The 18,025-nt window shown below is 37.9% G+C and overlaps 1 protein-coding gene across 5 annotated transcripts in view; it reads left to right on the top strand.

The window, feature by feature from the left end:
* The window catches only part of LOC136248891 (uncharacterized), a 25,720-nt gene extending 7,695 nt beyond the window's left edge, over positions 1-18,025 (top strand). For 4 of the 5 annotated variants that reach the window (XM_066040721.1, XM_066040723.1, XM_066040720.1 and 1 more), the window contains exons 3-13: positions 1,951-3,124; positions 5,334-5,483; positions 5,539-5,709; positions 5,760-5,831; positions 12,128-12,678; positions 12,729-12,941; positions 12,990-13,077; positions 13,130-13,443; positions 15,072-15,171; positions 16,219-16,338; positions 17,736-18,025. In XM_066040721.1, the coding sequence (XP_065896793.1) occupies positions 1,963-3,124; positions 5,334-5,483; positions 5,539-5,709; positions 5,760-5,831; positions 12,128-12,678; positions 12,729-12,941; positions 12,990-13,077; positions 13,130-13,443; positions 15,072-15,167 (2,817 nt within the window). In that variant the 5' untranslated portion in view covers positions 1,951-1,962 and the 3' untranslated portion in view covers positions 15,168-15,171; positions 16,219-16,338; positions 17,736-18,025. The remainder of the gene's footprint in view (positions 1-1,950; positions 3,125-5,333; positions 5,484-5,538; positions 5,710-5,759; positions 5,832-12,127; positions 12,679-12,728; positions 12,942-12,989; positions 13,078-13,129; positions 13,444-15,071; positions 15,172-16,218; positions 16,339-17,735) is intronic. The other variant, XM_066040724.1, reaches the window with a different exon arrangement.

Raw genomic sequence — 18,025 nt, 5'->3', positions numbered from 1 at the left:
GACTATGATATCCCATGACTAAAGGTAATTGTCCCTTTGGAACCTGTGTAGTTCTATTTGATGAAATCAGCTCCTTAAAGTTTATATTTACTGGGCTAGGTTGAAATGACACTGTCAATGGTACAGAAAGAAGGGTGGAAGAGATTTCCTTTGGAGCATTTAGTTACCCTCATTCATCGTCCATGACTTGTGTCCCTTTACAAAAGGTTAACTGGCCCTCAAGCTTCAACCAATGTCAGCTAGACACCTGCAAAATGTCGTTTAGCATTGTCAAACACACAATCCTTAACAACAAGCTAAGTCTTGGTAGCATTGACTCTGTATCTGAAGGGAGGACAATGTAAACACAACCATTGCTCCAGCTGGCAGCATCATCATCATTCTGGATGGCTAATAATACTGTAACAAGACTTGTACCATGCATTGGCATTGCCAGGGGGTAATAAGGTACTGTCAATCAACAGGGAATACATGTATGCAAAGTGGTTACCCAGCTGTATAAGGTGACCTGGTATAAACTTGGGAAGAGAATGCCCAACTGTCCTTGTCTCATGTAGCGGTGTTGGGATTCCTGTGGAACTTCGGGTTCCCCAGCCTCTCTGTGAGACTTGGGCAATCCTTCTGTGGGTTATTAGTCTGTCCCAGGAGGATTTTCCTGTGCAAGACTTTCCCAGGCATCCCAGTGCTGGTTCACTTGATGGCAATAGCTGTGGTTTGCATGGCTGCTGGAGAATTTTCTTTTGTGTGTGTGCGTGTGCACGTGTAGGTTTACACCTCTTGTGTGTAGGGTTGGGCAATATGATGATATATCGTTGCTGTCGTGATAAAAGTATGAGATGATAACTGTATTGAAGCTATTTTTACACATCGTGATATATTGACTTCATGATATACCATGATATATTGCTTGCTTACCATTGATGTAGCTGTCTTACAAATGTAGCAAATTACATTTAATATATGGTTGTGTGTAATTTTATAGTTTTAGGATTGTTTTGGGATGGATACAACAATACACACAATACAAGTCATTGTATTTATTAATATTACATCGTTTTTCTAATTTGCATGTGATATCGAATATCGTGGTAATACATCCATGATATATCATGGTGCACTTTTTTCAATATCGCCCGACCCTACTTGTGTGTACATGTATGTGTGTAGCATATAATGTAGTCTTGTGGAGGACATACAATCTCAGGTGTGGCTCTGATGTGATGTACAAACACAAGAAAGGATATTACGTTCCAACAGTAGTGGTCAGTAACTGAAGCAGCACTCCCTGCCACAGAGATCTTGGGACATTTAAAGGTTCAAAATTCAACAAATTGAACAGTCAGAGTAATAATTTGATTCCTAACTACACTCAAGAGTATTGAGGATACATCTTGCATGCCCATGTGATATAAATACAGGATCTCTGAGGTCAAAAATGCAGAACTATTATTGTTAGCTTACAAAATTTTTCAACTTTATTGTTGGAAAATGGTATGGAGTATTGAATTTCAGGGTTTTCCATTTCCGTTTGACATACTGTACAGAATAATATAAATGTGGACCATCCAAATTGAAATTAACACACGTAACTTCTCCATTAGAGTATCTCAACCCTTTTTACAAAGTGGGATCAAATCATTTCTCTAAATCTTTCCCTAAGGAACTCTAAATTGTTTCTGCATTGGATGTTGTTCACTACTTTTGTACTGTGGTGTGTTCTGTTCCTGCTATTAATGATCTAAAAATTCAAAGGTGGTTTCCTGAGTCACTTGAAAGTCACTACTAGTCATTCTTTATGGCATTTTAGATCATTTTGTGTATTAATTGTACATGAGAAGTTCTTGTTAGCATCAAAAATCTGTGCTCACAATTTTTAAAATTGTTTTATGCTATGCTTACATTTGCATATTGTCATATTACCGTGTTTAATTAATATAGTATGTTTTATAGATCTGATCACAAATGATGGCTGATGATGATGATAGCTCATCTAATATTGAATATGATAGTAGTAGCCAAAGTGAAGAAACCTTGTCGATATGGGGTAACAGTGATAATGACTTACAATCCATGTCAAGTAGTAGCTCCGACAATTCTATTCCTAGTACAAGTACCAATTCTAATTATGTTTCAATCATTTCTAGTCCTTTATCAAGCTTTTCTGGTATCTCAAATAGTTTAGAATCTTTTCCGAGCACTTATAACTCTGTCTCAGAGACATCCAATGATTTACAGTCTCCTCCAAACCCTGTTGATAATCTTTCCCAGTCTGAAGAAAGAAGTGATGTTGACTGCAGCTTATCTACCAATCACAGTGATTCTTCTTGTGTAACTGATTATGACAAAGACGTTACTAATGGTAAAGATCATTCCAAATCATTAGAAGAGGCTGCAAGAATTTCAGAATATGACTCGAACAAAATGCTTGAATTGGCACAGGAACATCCACAAAAGAGAACGTTGCAACGGAGAAAGGTCTTGCAGCAGTCAGATGGAAAAAAGTCTGAGAAGGGGCTATTAAAATCAAGTAAATCTGAGAATGTTGCACTTAAATCTACTAATACTTCAACATTTCGCACAAGACAAGAACGTCATGTCACCAATAGGATTAATTTTTCTAAGGGCTTTCCTGGTACTGATTTAAACAAAAATGGCACCTCTGTTGATGAAGAAGAACCAAGCTCACTAATATCATTACTAGAGGAGCTAGGTGGTCCATTTGAGGAACTATTTTCATCAACCACAACTGAAGAAATTGTTTCTAGTGATATTACAGTTAAATCTGATGTTGAAGTTACACTTAGTAAATTAAAGGTTCTTCTATCTGAGGGTTTAGTTAGTCAAGATGATGGTGATATTCAAACTCTAGAAGATCTCTTGGCTGCCAAAACTAAATCACTAGACCTTGAACACAAGGATCCTGATGTAGTCCTCATTGACAAGTCACCTCTAAGGTCAATTTGTGATGTAGACTTCAGCAAATATGAGTCAGATATGTCCAAAAGAGTTCACTCTCTTATCGGCTTGAGATTAGGCGGCACCTTCAAACAACACCTTGTTGTCACAAATGACCAAATTGTGATGAATGCTACTATGAACTTTGACCTTTTAGAGTATGTACCTGGTGAGTTGTTCAGACTTATACAGTTTCTACTTGTTGTAAATATATAATTTGTGTTGTTAATGCCATACCTATAATGAACTGAATTATTAGCTTCTCGTCATACACTACAGTAGTACTGTATGTTAGGAATCATGAAGAATTGGGCTTAAAACCAGCCTCAATTTCCCTTCATGACAGCTTGGCAGCATTGGTTAGGCACAGCCAAGCCCAAAAATGTCAACCCTTCCAAAAAGTTTGTGAGGAACTATATATGTGACCGGATTTCACATGACAAGGCTTCCACACACACAAAATCAAACTTACGTTTTTACCAGAAATGGATTGCTGGCCTAATACACTATCATATTCCACACTGTACTTTCTTCAGGACTGGCAAGTCTGGTTTCTGTGGCAGCTTTCTTCCGACCCTGTCAAAGCCACGAGTGGGAGATTGGTGCCATTGAATGGCCATGGCTTTGTGATAATGGTGTGTAGTGAGCTGGGACTTCACAGAGAGCTCGCCAATAGTGTTCTCAGTCAATTTGGAGTGATTTGAGGGCCATGGAGGGCCATGGAGAGCCCAAACTTGGCCTCTGGATTCTAATCGTCTTCTTGCTTCATTTTATACCCCTATATTAAGCCCACCCACCGCCCCCCACCCTATTACCACCACCTGTGATATTATTACCCGCTCGAGAAAAGCTGCCCAAAACAGGGCTAATTTTGGGTATCAGAAATGTATACACCCACTCAGTGATAGCTAGTAAATAGATGCATACTTGGTGCAAATTTTGTTTGCACAGCTGTAGGCACTGGGAAGTTATTACACAATGATTACTTAAAATCACCATATCTCCTAACGAAGCTTTGTGCGTTGAAGCCGGGTTTTGTCAAATTCAGTAACATATATATATATTTAACTGAATTTTATACTGACTGACTGATTAACTAACTAATGCCTCCAGCCAAGCATACCTCGACAGTGAATAAGCCTACAGGCTTGATTTCTTCACTGTTCGATGTCTCTTCATCCCAAGATGTGTCTTTTTACCCACCACAGTACTTGCAATACACACATCATGGACTTGCCTTTGTCCTCCTTTGTGTTCCAGTTCATTTTGCTGACTACACAAGGTAGTGATTTGCGGTAGTGCTATGCGGCTTCCGTGTGGCTGTGTTGGCTATTATGCTTATCGCCCATATTTCTGTAGCAACTGGATTAAATGCAGAGATGCTTCTCATACTGTTCTTCGTTTGTACGCTGTGTAACGGGCTGAACATAGCTAGGTGAAAGCAAAGCACAATGGCCACTTCACTTTCGAGTTTGCAATTCATCTGTATTTTTTGTGGTGCTGGATTTTATTGTAGAGGTGCTTCTACTGTTCTTCATTTGTAGCACTGTGTAACAGGCTGAGCATGGTTGAAGTGAAGCGTACTGGCCACTTCACTTTTGAGTTAGTAATTGATAGCTGGGGTGCGCGTTGAGACGAAAACATTAACTCCGGTGCCATCCTTTCTTTGATGCTATATGCATGGGTCATTGTAATAATGTTACAAAAAAAGTAACAAACAAAAAAAATTAGGAATTTCAAGTTCGATTATATAGGGATCATAGAAAAAAAGTAGGGAAACAAGGGAGGTCGCCATACTAGTAATCCCTAATTTTTCCCTCCTTTTTTTCTATGATCTCTAATCATACTTACAATTCTTAATTTTTCCTTATGCTTGTCTAATAATGGAAATCTGAGTGGGTGGATTTAGCCACAGCAGGACAGGTAAGTTCTAATAGAATCTTTGGTCACTATAATTTGAAGCTGAAAATGCACACAACTCCTGCACCATGGGGGAGATACACCCTTGTACTAGTACTTGTACCAAATACATAACACTAGTGCCTCTATGGCTTCTTGTAACAATGTTTTACTTATAGTTTAAGGTGACTAAACAACTAATTTATATGAAAGTTGTTTTGGCAATAAATAATTTGTATAAGCTACGTAAATGACTTTGCAATATTTTTAAAGGGAAGCGGAAGCTTTGTGAATTAATGTTCTACTCATGAAATTTTGTCGGTTTCTACCTACTTATCAAGTGCTGTAATGATGTGTATGAATATTTTACCCTAACATCTTTACAACCCTCCCCCCCCCCCCCCACACACACACACACACACACACACCCTTGGAAAGTGTTCCCAACTGTATTGTCAGTCTGCTTGTACCAAATCCAGGAGGTTTAGCTGCTTTTGTTGATGATGGCGATAATGATGGAGGTGAAGCAGGTGTGGATGAAGAATTTACTGGGAATCTCTTTGTAAGCAATGAAGAGAACCTGTCTGATTCTGAACACTTGAGCATTGCAAGCCATGCTACAGATGCTGGTAAGCAATTGACCATACCACTTTACTGTGTAACTTGCACATTCTCACTTTTTAGAGTACGATCATGTGTTTCTAGCAGATGACAGTAGCTCGCAAACCCACCATGGGAGCACTCCAGAGTTGTTACATGAAGAGCCCAATGGCTTACCTCATCTGGAGACTGTTTCAGGTTTATATTATGAAGAGCCAAACATCAACGTCACCACCATGCAGGATGAAATGATTGGTATGTCATTATGTGTGCATTGTACATAAGTCATCATTGGATTTGAGCAGGCGTGGTGGACCTGAGTGAGGGAGTGTCATGTTGCAATGAGCAACTGAAACTGGCAGCAGCATCAACAAATGGTAAGTTGTGCTGTTGGATTTGTGATCATTTGAATACCTTCAGTTTCAATTAAAAAAATTATTATATACAGTACAGTAGTACTGCTGTACTGTTATATGTGTAGTACTGTACTGTGCACACCTGTAGTAGGGATGATGAAGGTTTGACTAAAACCAGTTCCTTCACAATAACTTGTCAGTACTCAGTCAGCCAAACATGCCTTCAGAGTGACTGACCTAAAGCACTTCTGATAAATTTCTATGGAATTTCTACTAACTGACTTACTAACTAATGTCTTGAGACAAGTGTGTAACTCTAATGGTACAGACTTGATGTTTTGTAGTTTACTTTGCTCTGTCCTGACACTTGCCTTTTGGCTTTCCACAGTAGGCATTCACAAAGCACACATACCATGGCTTCTACTTCAATTTTCTTAGCACTAGTTCAGCTTTGTGACTAACACACATCAAACTTAAGCTGATTGACCCACTACTGGTGGAGCAGTAGATGTCTGGGGTGGGCCAGTTTGGTTCAGAGTCGGAATACTTATCAAAAACCCTGTTGATGTACCCTGATAGAACATGCAGTATATAGCAGGATCGTGAAGGTTTCCATTTTCCCCGAAAATATGGAGCAAATCATCTTCCTTCACAATAACTTGTCAGTATTATTTTTTGCTTTCCCTGTGGCAGTAGCCATATCCTGTATGTATCTTGAGTAGAATTAGTTGAACGGCAGAACCACATGAAAGCTTGATATGGAACTAGACTACTTGTCTTTTTACACAGACAAAATGATTTTAGTCTCTACTCAACGATTAACTTACAGACAACTTAAGAAAGTGACTGTCAGTGTCATTCACAACAGCTGCTGTAGTACTGTAAAGGTTCAAGTGTAATTAACTTAACTCATAAGTGTGTGCTTTCTGGTTCCAGCTGAGAGGTAGTTGGAAAAGGCAGATATGGGCAGACACAGATGCAGACACGGACATTTTTAAAATATACTTTTACATCTATACAATAGTTAATTTTTGTACCTAATGTTGTTCTGTACAGTAGTCTTAGCTTCTAGGCCCAAACATGGTCTTCGCAATGCTAGCACGCTACTGTATAAGTATTATAGACAATGCACTGTTGTACAAATGCTCTATAAATCTAATGCAGTTATGTAATTGTAGAGATCCACCCTAGTTTACTGTCGTAGGCCAGATCCAGGAGCTCTCAGCTTTCAGTATAAGTTGTAGATGCATATATTTGCTTCTAGGCCCAGACATAGTCTTCGCATTGCACTTATCCATTTGTATGTGCATACCTACTAGAGCTGAAACGGATAGTAATTTTACATATCCAGATATCCTGAACAAATTTTATCCGGATATCCTACAGATAGTTGATTGCGTAATCAAAAATCTTTATTAAAACAAACTTGTCTTTTATTTCAAAACAAAACTTATACCACACATAATGAACATCACTTTAAGTTTTTGTTTTGAAAAATTAACATGTCAGTGTTTTCTGGTTTCAGGCTGCTCCTAAGGTTACTAACAATCAAACCAGCAGTGGAAAAGATCCTTTCTGATGGACCGAAGTTGCAGGTACACACAGCAGTTTACGGGCTACTTCTGCTACTATAGGAAACCGTTCTTGGTTTGATCTCCACCATAATAATGCACATTCATTATGGTGTAGCTGTGGTTCTCTTTTAAATCATTCAAGTTCAGCCTTTCCTGATTTGTCTTCATCTGTAAAGAGTACAGAGTTAGTAGTAGTTCCCAGTAAAAATGACATATAGCTGTTTCCTTCTTGTCTTTCTTCTTTGGATTTGGCTCTTCTGTTTCTTCTCTAATAAGCCTTGTAGTCATCTCAGCTTCACAACTCTCTTAAATTATTGCTATCTTTTCCAATAAAACTTTCTTAACTTCTTCCCTCTCTTCACTCTTCGAAAAGTCCAAATCTTTGTATCTTGCATCAACTGCACCTGCAAGAATTACTATGTTTTCAAGATCAAAAGAAAAGCAATCTTCTAGTTGATATCACAGTTTCTTTAAACCTTTTAATGGTTGGCAGATCAGTAGTGTCAGCCTTCAGGTGGCAGTTTATCAACCCATGAATAACTGGATAGATCAATGATGAGGATACATTTTGCTCTAAAGACAAAGCTTTTGTAGCTACCTGTAGATCCTTAGGTACTACCAGTAATTGTGAAAGCAGGTCCCATTGGTCAGATGTTAGATCCAAGTATCTTTTTTTCAGGTGAGTTACCATATCGTCATGAATTACTCCATACACAGCCCATCGTTGTTCAGTTAGTAGCTCGTACATAAAGTAGGTAGAGCTCCTCCTTGTTGAGACTTCTTGTAGGAGACTGGGCTGAGGAAGATTCAGGGCTCCCTGTCGTTTGTGTAGTGCTGTTATTGCCACAACACTGTACTTGAAGTGTGCAACAATTTTTTTACAAACTCCACTAATGCTGTGTATCTCTAACCCAGCAGTGACTGAGTGTGTGTCCAAAACAAGGTAAATCACTTCAATCTTCAAACAAATCAGAAGTGGGCACCATGTTGGATGCATTGTCATGCACCACAGCAACCACTATATTGTCAATATTCCAATCCTTTGCTGTTTCTCACAGACTTTGAGCATTGTGAACACCGGTGTGTCGTTCTGTCATTTCACGAGTTACCAGCACTTTACTGTCTAGCATCCAATTTTCAGTAAGAAAGTGGACAGTAACTGTGATGCAGGCTTGAACTGTTCTACTTGTCCAGATACCGTAGAGTCGGGTCGTTAAGCGCATATTTCTGTTAAGCGCATATTATTTGTTAAGCGCATACACATTTCTTGTAATTAACCATGGATGATAAGCACACATGGCAAAATGCGACGATAGAGCTACACACAGCAAGAAACGGCAAGAAAAGCTGAAAGTACTGAAAAATTAATGTCTCCTCAAGCGCTTGCGTCTCCCTTGAGGTCTCTCTTCGCTATGTATACGGCAAATCAGTCATCTGGATAGTGATAATTTCATTCATCACGAAGGAATTCACCCGAAAATGGAGTCAAATATCCTTACACACTGGCGTAGTGACTGGTACAAACTATTAACTACTCTATTACAACGTAGTGATTCCATGTTACACTCACCATAATTATTTATTAGGCGTATGCACCTAACAGATAGTATGATTTTTACAAAAAGTCTTTTCCAAAAATTATAAGCGTATGCGCTTAACAACCCAACTTTATGATATCAGTTGTCAATGCTACACTAGGAGTACTTTGGATAGTTCCTCCTTAATGGCATAAAACTGTTTGCGACAAATAGATGTAATATGTGTGCGTGATGGCACTACATATGCAGACTCAATATAATTCATTAGTTGCTTGAACCCAGCACCTTCGACCACTTGTAAACAGGCTGCAAATCAAGTGCAACAAAAGTGGAAACTCTCTCAGTTATAGCAGCAGCCTGTTGCATACTACAAATTCATAAAGTGCCATGATCCAGAACACTTTGTTTTGGTTGTTGTTTCTTCTTATCAGCCTCACTGTTCACTAATCGCTGGTATTCTAGTGGGTGCTTTGCCTGTAGGTGACTCTTTAAATTACTCATGCCTCCTCCGTCAGAAAGTTGTATATCACACAACTTGCAGGGTATCTTTTTCTTCGAAGCCCTTTTGTTGCTGTCTCCCTCCTCACAGTCTATAGGCTCGTCAAAGTATTCCCAAACACCCCTTCTTTGCTTGCGAGTATTGACCATTGTACGTTTCTGTGACAATTTATTGTGCATGCACATTATGTAATATCCGTTTTATTATTTTCAGTTTATCCGGATGCCAAATACTATCCAGATATCCGGATAGCTAGGATATCCATTTCAGCTCTAATACCTACTATGGTCCTGGCTTGCAAGGCTAAGTTGGGGCATGCCAGCTGAATCTCTGTGAGTATGCATTAGATTTCTATAGCGTGTGTACAATAGTATTATGGTGTATGGTACTCTGTAGCGTGCTAGCCTATCCTCTGCACATGTGCTTATAAATAGATAAGCGCTACTTGAAGTTAATCTCTTATAGATGTAAAAGTGCATTTAGAAAATTTTTTTTCATTAAAACTTTTTTTATCAGTAATAAATTACAATTAAATACAAGAATTACAATTATTAACAGTTTTGTAATGGAGTAAACCCAGGATCAAATCAACAGCAGCTACTGGATTCTCACGAATGAATCAAGAACGGGAACCACATAGACATCTAATTGCAGAGCGTAGTAGAGAAAATGACAAGCAACATCTAATTAGTCCCATTACAGCAGTATAGTGATCATTCCTCTTCTCGGAAATGAGGGAAGCTAGACGTTTGTAAAACACAATAGCTTGATCAGCCATCCCACCCACTGCAGAGAAGATAAGAGGAGTAAAGGTGCCATGCTCACAAATTTATGAAAATGTCCACGTCCATGCATCCGACCATATTTGTCTTTTCCAACTACCCCCAGCTGAGAGTTTACAGTATTTGCTTTTTTTTAATTAGAAAAAAATCTCAACATTTAGGCTATGAAAAAAAGTTAGTTACTTCAATAGAAACCACAGACAAACTGCCTTGCATTCAGTTGACCTACTCATGCCATACATAGTATGCACAAACAGTATACTTAGAAGAAAAAGCTATGCACTAGCATAATCTGAGCACTCACCCTAATGCCAACTCTTTCACTCAAGTGAAACATATACTCTACCCTGCAGTTTTGTATTTCGAGCAAGAATTGTGTTAATTCATGTAGAGATTGGCTAACAATGTGACTGAAAGAATTTTAATTGCATGTTATTAGTGTTTTATTCACGGATTAATTGACATTTGCTCCACCAGAATAATATCTTAATTGTGTTCTTAAGATAGTAATGGGACTGTATACTAAACATTAAGTTCTCCACAAGTTGATTTTCCACCAAAAGTTAAAGCATTTGAGTTTATCCAAGTTAAAATTGGTAAACATGGTACCACCGGCTATACTGGGTGTTCACGTATTGACAGTATTACCATCATAATTTTTTTTGATGTTTCAGCCTTAATTTTTTCCATGTAAACATGTAAAAAATGTAGCAAAGATGAAATTGAAATTGACTGAAGATTGTCTCTGTACTAGCAGTGGTATAATGTGCTGGTGGTGAGTTAAAAGCCAGCTGTTAGGTAACACTACAGGATGATATGGCAAAAGTGCAGTTATTCATAAACATCACATTCACTCAATATCTATCATTCTCACATGATGCACTTTATAACTGTCAGCAATACTCTAGTTGTATAACAACACAGTCTATAGCCATAAATTGCTACAGGGATAGGCAGCCATTTTAACATTCTAATATGCAGCTTACAGGGACTACCAAAGTTTTTGTTTGAAGTACTTGCCATAATAAATTCCAGATTTATGGATGGCCTATTTGAAATTGATATGTTTAGCACTAATAGTGCGTTTACACTAGCAGTTGGGCACGGTACGGCACAGTACAGTACAGCACGGTACGCTTAATTTTGCTAGTGTAAACGGGTATCAATCCAAGCCGAACCGTTACGTGCCGGGCTTGCCTGGCCCTGCTACTTCAACCGTGCTGGCTTGGTACGGCACGGTAGACAAATTGAAACAAACCTTGCTATATCCTTGGCTGCTGTACGTAAATATGGTGGCTTCTACCATGGCCAAATGTGAAACAAAGTCCAGTTACCACGTTCAACTTGAAATGAGCTGTCCATTGAGCGGTAGCCGCTGATATTGTGCCTTAAATGGATTGCTGGTAAATTGTATGATAACAACAGCTTGAAACGAGCTTGAAAACGGCGAGGGCATCTCGTAGGATGATACTTTAGCTATCATGTGCTTATGTATAAACTTGCCCAGCACGGTTATTTCCTTACCAATGTAAACGCACTTAAAATGTACCGTACCGTGCTGTACCGTACTGAAGCTACTAGTGTAAACGCACTATAAGGTGCCATTATACTGAACTGAACTATTTTTAGAAGCTTACTTGTTAGTGTAGAATGCTTTGGAATATGCCAACTAGGTCATGCAGTAAGTAGTTACTTGATACTGATAAAAAATAGCTATGTTGGAAATTGGTAGATGTAATTTTACATATATTGATTGCATCACCCTAATGAGACAATACTAAAGTGCAGTGGTTGACTACAGTAAAGGATGTGCATGTTTGTTTGTGTTAATTAGAACTTGTTGATAATTGTTTGGTTCACTGTCTACTGGTTCACTTTTCACTGACTGAGTGATGTGTTTAAGTTGTGGCTGTTATTTCTATAGAAGAGTACCAACAACACCAAGGCTATCAGGAGGAAGAAAGTTCTCAATCTCATCTGGAGCCACTTGCAAGCTGGGAGCCGACAGTAGTCCTAAATCTTGAAATAGTGTGTGAAGAAGAGACAAGTAATGACCATACAACAAGGCTATCCATTCCACGACAGTCTTTACCGCTCGAATTTTTACGTAATGACACCCTGGTTTGTACAACAACTAATTTATCAGCTAGCGGCTTCCTGGTAGATGGAAATTGTATTGTGGAGGTGGTACAAACACCCACTACATCATCTAGTGACTATCAGTTGTATGCAAGACTGTGTGGACAATTTGCTATCATGGTATTTGCAAAAGGTCATGATTTTAGCAAGGCGGAGTTACACGCTGAGTTAGCATTGGCATACAATACAGCAAAGTTACAGAATTTAATTACTGGTATTGCTTTACCTCTGATCGATGATGTTCTCAACAATGCTCCAGCAATAGTTAGAGTTTCCACTCTCTCAACCTTACTGCCAGGAATTGCTGCACAAATCTTGAGCTACCATATGCAAGTGGTGAGGTTTTTATCAGCTCTTTTGCAGTGCAAAGTTTAATATTTATATAGGACACCGTGTATGCTCCCAATCCTGTGGATCTGATTAGAACACACCAAAGGGAATTGTTTCATGGAATTCCACTTCAAGTAAGCAATCAAGAGGATGGTCCTCCACTGCAAACAGCCCCAGACTGGAGTGGTCATGATGCACCCAGAACGCAGTTAGTATGGCGAAACTATCCTTTGAGTGTCAATGAAAGTGATAAAGATAATGAGGGAAATGTAATGATGCAATTTTGTTGTCACTATTTTAAGCTTTTCTTGTTACAGGATTGTTCTAGTCCGCATCCAGCAACACCTGGTCATTACTTCAACTCTGGTTCTGCTAGCCCTAATGATAGTAACGAGCAGTTCATAAGTATGTTGTGTGTTACGCTGTAGTATCAGTTACATTTGTAATGTGTGTTAAGGATATCAACAAAAAAGTCAAGACTGCCAAAAACCAGAATTGTGCGAAGAATTACAACTTCAGGGAATCCCTGAATCACTTGATTGTGTATTGGTTAATTGGCTGACAGATTGTCAGTGTGAACAACAGACCACTATAGATATGGGAGAATTGGTAATACCAACACTATTGTCACAAGCTGGGTGTGACCCTGACCCTGGTGATCCTGGATGGACTAAAGTGTGTGACCGTGTTGACTCCTCCTCTTCATTTGGTACTGTGAGTGTAGCACTGATGCAACCTCCTCCTCCTGGAGCCATTGTTAGTGATTTTGAGGTGAGGTGTTTTGCCTTATTTATCTCTGTAATGTGTATACACTTTCATTTGATGTAAGTTCAGTGAAATCTTCCTATTGCATGTTTAAGTATACAAGTAGAAGGGAAAATTAGGAATTTTAAGTTCGTTTAGGGGTCCACTAGTATATCTGCAGGTGTAGGTGACCTCCCTTGTTTCCCTACTTTTTTCTGTGATCCCTAATCAAACTTACAATTCCTAATTTTTCTTATACTTGTTTGTTTACTTTTTTTGTAATATTATTATGACTGGTGAACCCATGCATACCGCATTCAAAAGAAACGATGGTGCCAGAGTAAATGTTTCTTATGAACATGTGCCTCAACTATCATTTACTGAATGGAAAGTGTAGTGACCATCAAACTTTGTTTTCAGTTATGTTCAGCCACAGTGCCACAAACGAAGAACAGTAGAAGTGCCTCTGCAATCAATCCAGTCATCACGAAAATACGTACAATTCGTGTGCCCCAACTATTAATTACAGTAGATGCAGACCCTTAGATATCCAACTCTCATTTATCTGCACTGTTGTTTATCTGAAATTGGAAATGGCTGCTTTATTAGAGCATTTTGAATACAAGCGTATGTTATATTAGAGTATTTCAACATATAAATGTATGGACTTCAGTTATTCGAACAATTCACTTATCTGAACACTTTTACCATTGTCTGAGACACATTGGGGTTCAGATAATTGAGGGTCCACTGTACTGAAGTGATCATTATGCTTCTCTTTCAAAGTTTGTTTGCCCCATTTCACAGCGTTACAAATAAAGAACAGTAGGAGAAGCACCTCTGCAATAATCTAGTCATCATGTAAAATATGGATGATTCCCATTTACAAACATAGGGAAGCCATTGAGCTACCGTGAAGCTACACCTTGGGTGGTCAGCATAAAGAAATGGGGGGCAAATGTACATACTACGGTATGCCAAAAAGTGCATCTCAGGAGGAAGTGACATTGAACAATGAAAAAATCAAGCCCGTAGCCTTAGCCGTTATCGAGTTACATTTAGTCAGTAGAAAATTCCATTGAATAATTTTTTTTAAATTTTGTAAGAATCTATATTGAAGGCATTTTAGGGGTCATACTGAAGGCACTTTTGGACTTGTAGCCAATATACTGCCAAGGATCCAGGATGGTATTGTGAAGCTGTTTTTTTTATGTGATATTTTTGGCCCGAAAAATTCAAACCTCTGCGATCCTTAATATATAATACATAGTTTGCACAATTAAGAGTATTGCAAGCTGTAACATGTAAAATTGATGATTTTGAATAGATTCTCTTTAAAGTGCAAGGATAGGGTCATGTGAATTATGTGAGTAACACAGTATAGTGGAGAGTCAACTACACAAGCACCAATTAAAAATATGACCATTTAATTACAGTATGTTGATACAAAGGTGTGTGTTCTATTAGAAGAGATTAAAGTTTTTGTAATTGAAGTTATGATTTCCTGGGTGTGATTGAACAAGTCTCTACTGAAACTGTGTTTCATCTTTCATACTTTTCAATTATACAAACGTTTTTTCCCTCTGCTAGACTCTTCACTGTGTTACGTTGTGTATATGATACTGATAAAGGTAACTGTCACTGTTTATCTCCAGATCACGTGTGAGGCAGTCCAGGAGACAGTATGTGATGAGCCAGTCTTCACCTCGTCATATTTTGATGAAAGAGAAGAGAGATTCCATTTAATTTAATCAGGTACTTGCTATAGCCACAGTACTCCATTTAGTATGGTCTGTTAATGAGTCATAATAATAAGGATTTACTGGTGGCAACTGGTTTAGTGCTTGGATACTAGCTCTTACCATCTATTAACCTGCATAGGCCGATATCAGCCATTTTTATGAAGCACATAAAACACATCACAGTGTATAGCTTAAATATTTTGAGGGGGAATATTTTCAAGGTTGAACAATGTAAATTTTAAAATATCCCTTATGGGATATTTGGTAGTCTAACAATAAAATTTTTGCTGTTAACTTCCAAAATCATAAAAAAGCGAAAATGTTGTCCCTCAAAATATTAGGCTATACATTTATTACTAGTAATGCGTGCTTATAGAATGGGTACTACCAGCTTAGACAAGCTTGTCTACCAAAAGTCATGTATCAATAAACAGTAGGCTAAAGGATTAATTATTGCTACAATAACATTCACTAACTTGTTATGATGCCACAAAGAACAGTGTCTGCATTCCAAATTCTTCACCCACATTGTGTTGGTAGCCATTTTTAACAGTGACTCATGAGCTTTATATGGAGTGATTCATCAACTGTTTCTTGAAAGTATGTAATAGCTCTTTTACTCATAACATCTATTCATGTGGGTTTTGGCTTTATGCTTTTGTTGTAGGGTAAAACCCTAAGTACTGTTTTATTCCTTATTAATTATAAAGCCATAGCAATAACCTTAGCACAACCATAGCAGGGTATGGTAGCCTTTCTTTTGGGTAGCCTTTCTTTTTTCGCTAGTGAAGCAAAAGTACTCCAGTTGACTACTATGATGATTTGACAGCTGCTTTGCTGCCTGACGTAACGTAATGAAGTAGCAATCCATCCTGATGTAACCATTGATACATATTTAAAATGCCATGTTTAAGTCTCTCTTGTGACATCTGTAGTGCACAGAGTTGCACGCTCTTTGGCTGTACCTGTAATCATATTAACAATGGTATTACCACATTTATGTTTGTCATGTTTGAATATTTACGATAATGTAATTAAAGATCTATGTGTGATTTCTCAGGATGGATGCCATCAATCACTGATATAGTTCTGGTTGTGAGGTCACAAATGATAGAGAGTATGGCAAACATTACAAGTAGACAAGCTCTGTTCCTGTCTTGATATCGTATCATTAATTAAGGTAAGCACTGTTTTTTGTGTGAGACTTGGAAAAATTCTTGTAATCTTGGAGCTAAAATCTGCAACTATAGCAAAAACAGTCTAACAGTAAAAATTATAGTGAGGCTTTCAAAGATTAAACAGACACATCAAGAAATGGCTGTAATGACTAATAGTGAATATCATGCAGAACTGATGACTACGATTACAAACTCATATCATTAATAATGTAATGATGGTAGTGTTTGTTTTATCAAACAGTGCGGTAGTACCACTTAATAGGGTTTCCCCTTAAAGTGTAGCATGCTGGTAAAAATGCTGCATCTAAAAACTATCATAAAAATCATATGCAACGAAAATCACCTTTACTGTTTACTCCATTCAACATAAAATACAGCGTTAATAATAAGAAAACACTTACAGGCATCTAGATATAGAATTTTAAAATCATCAAACCCGTAATTTGGTCTACCTGCTTCACTGACCATAGTTGCAAGGCTAGAGGCCAAACAAAGCAGTACACAGCCACCCATTTTATGCCACAACAACAAACTCACGGGTAGGATGTGCCTTTTGTGGTTCCGACGAATATCTATACCTCTTGCACTTCATTATTCCTTTTGTCTTCAATTAAACGGTCATCTTCTTCATGCCAGGAAACCATATCGAGTTGTTTCTGTATCGACACTTTCCTGGAAGGAGCATTATATTTAGACACCACAGAACTATTTGAGGCACTTAACAGACCATAGTATAGCAATGGGCCACACCCCCTTTAAATGATCAGAACATAGCACTACACCTTTAATAGTCAGTGCTGAGGTCAAAACCTCCAATGATATAGTTCTGTAGAAAACAAGGTATTGTACTACACCCCCAGTTTAATCTACTGCATAGCTGAGTAGTAAGATCGAGATGCTCTAGTAAAGTAGTCATATGTAGCAACACGTGTATTTTATATGTAGCTCTACTCCAACAAAAAATGTTAGTGCAATAAAAAAATATTTATTAAAATGTAGTAGGGTTCCAGCAATAAAAAGTAGTGAAACAAGAAATGATGGTAGGGAAAATCCCCTTTTTTGTAGCAATGTGAGAAATCCAACCAATTTAGGGATTTCCCACATTTTCTCTCATAGCTACCATCATCTGGAGCCCTATACATTTTTAAAGTAATAATTTTTATTGCACTACTTAGAATAAGTGTACCATTGAAGTGTAACTGGGGTCTACAGCACTACACATAGTAGCACCCATATGTGTCATGCCATGCTCACATTTTTGCAGTTTTGTAGAATTATCTAATGGGTAAATTATTGTGTTTCCGATTTAATGTGCTTGTACTGTGTACAAAACTCCAAGTATAGAGCTATTTATAACTTGTCTAGCTACAATACTCACCTTGTATTTCCCACCATTTAGATATTATTAGTGGGGCTGCTATACTACCACTAATAAACTACTGATGATGTTCTCTGAGTCCTAGAAGTGGGAAGACACATTGTTCTCTACCAGATGTCAGTTGTTAGACAACATAGGAATCAATAAAATTACTACGTGACACAAAACTATATTTTTAGCTATCTTTAAATATTTAATTTATTTATAGAGTTCAATTTTAGAGTATTTATTTTCACATTTTTTATAATTAACATTGTAGGTATGTATAATCTGTATAGTTTTTAACATAAATATTTTGTCAATGTGCAAAA

Source organism: Dysidea avara, chromosome 3 (assembly GCF_963678975.1).
Source record: "Dysidea avara chromosome 3, odDysAvar1.4, whole genome shotgun sequence".
In the NCBI taxonomy this organism is placed as follows: Eukaryota; Metazoa; Porifera; class Demospongiae; order Dictyoceratida; family Dysideidae; genus Dysidea; species Dysidea avara.
This window is presented reverse-complemented; position numbering and strand designations above follow the sequence as displayed.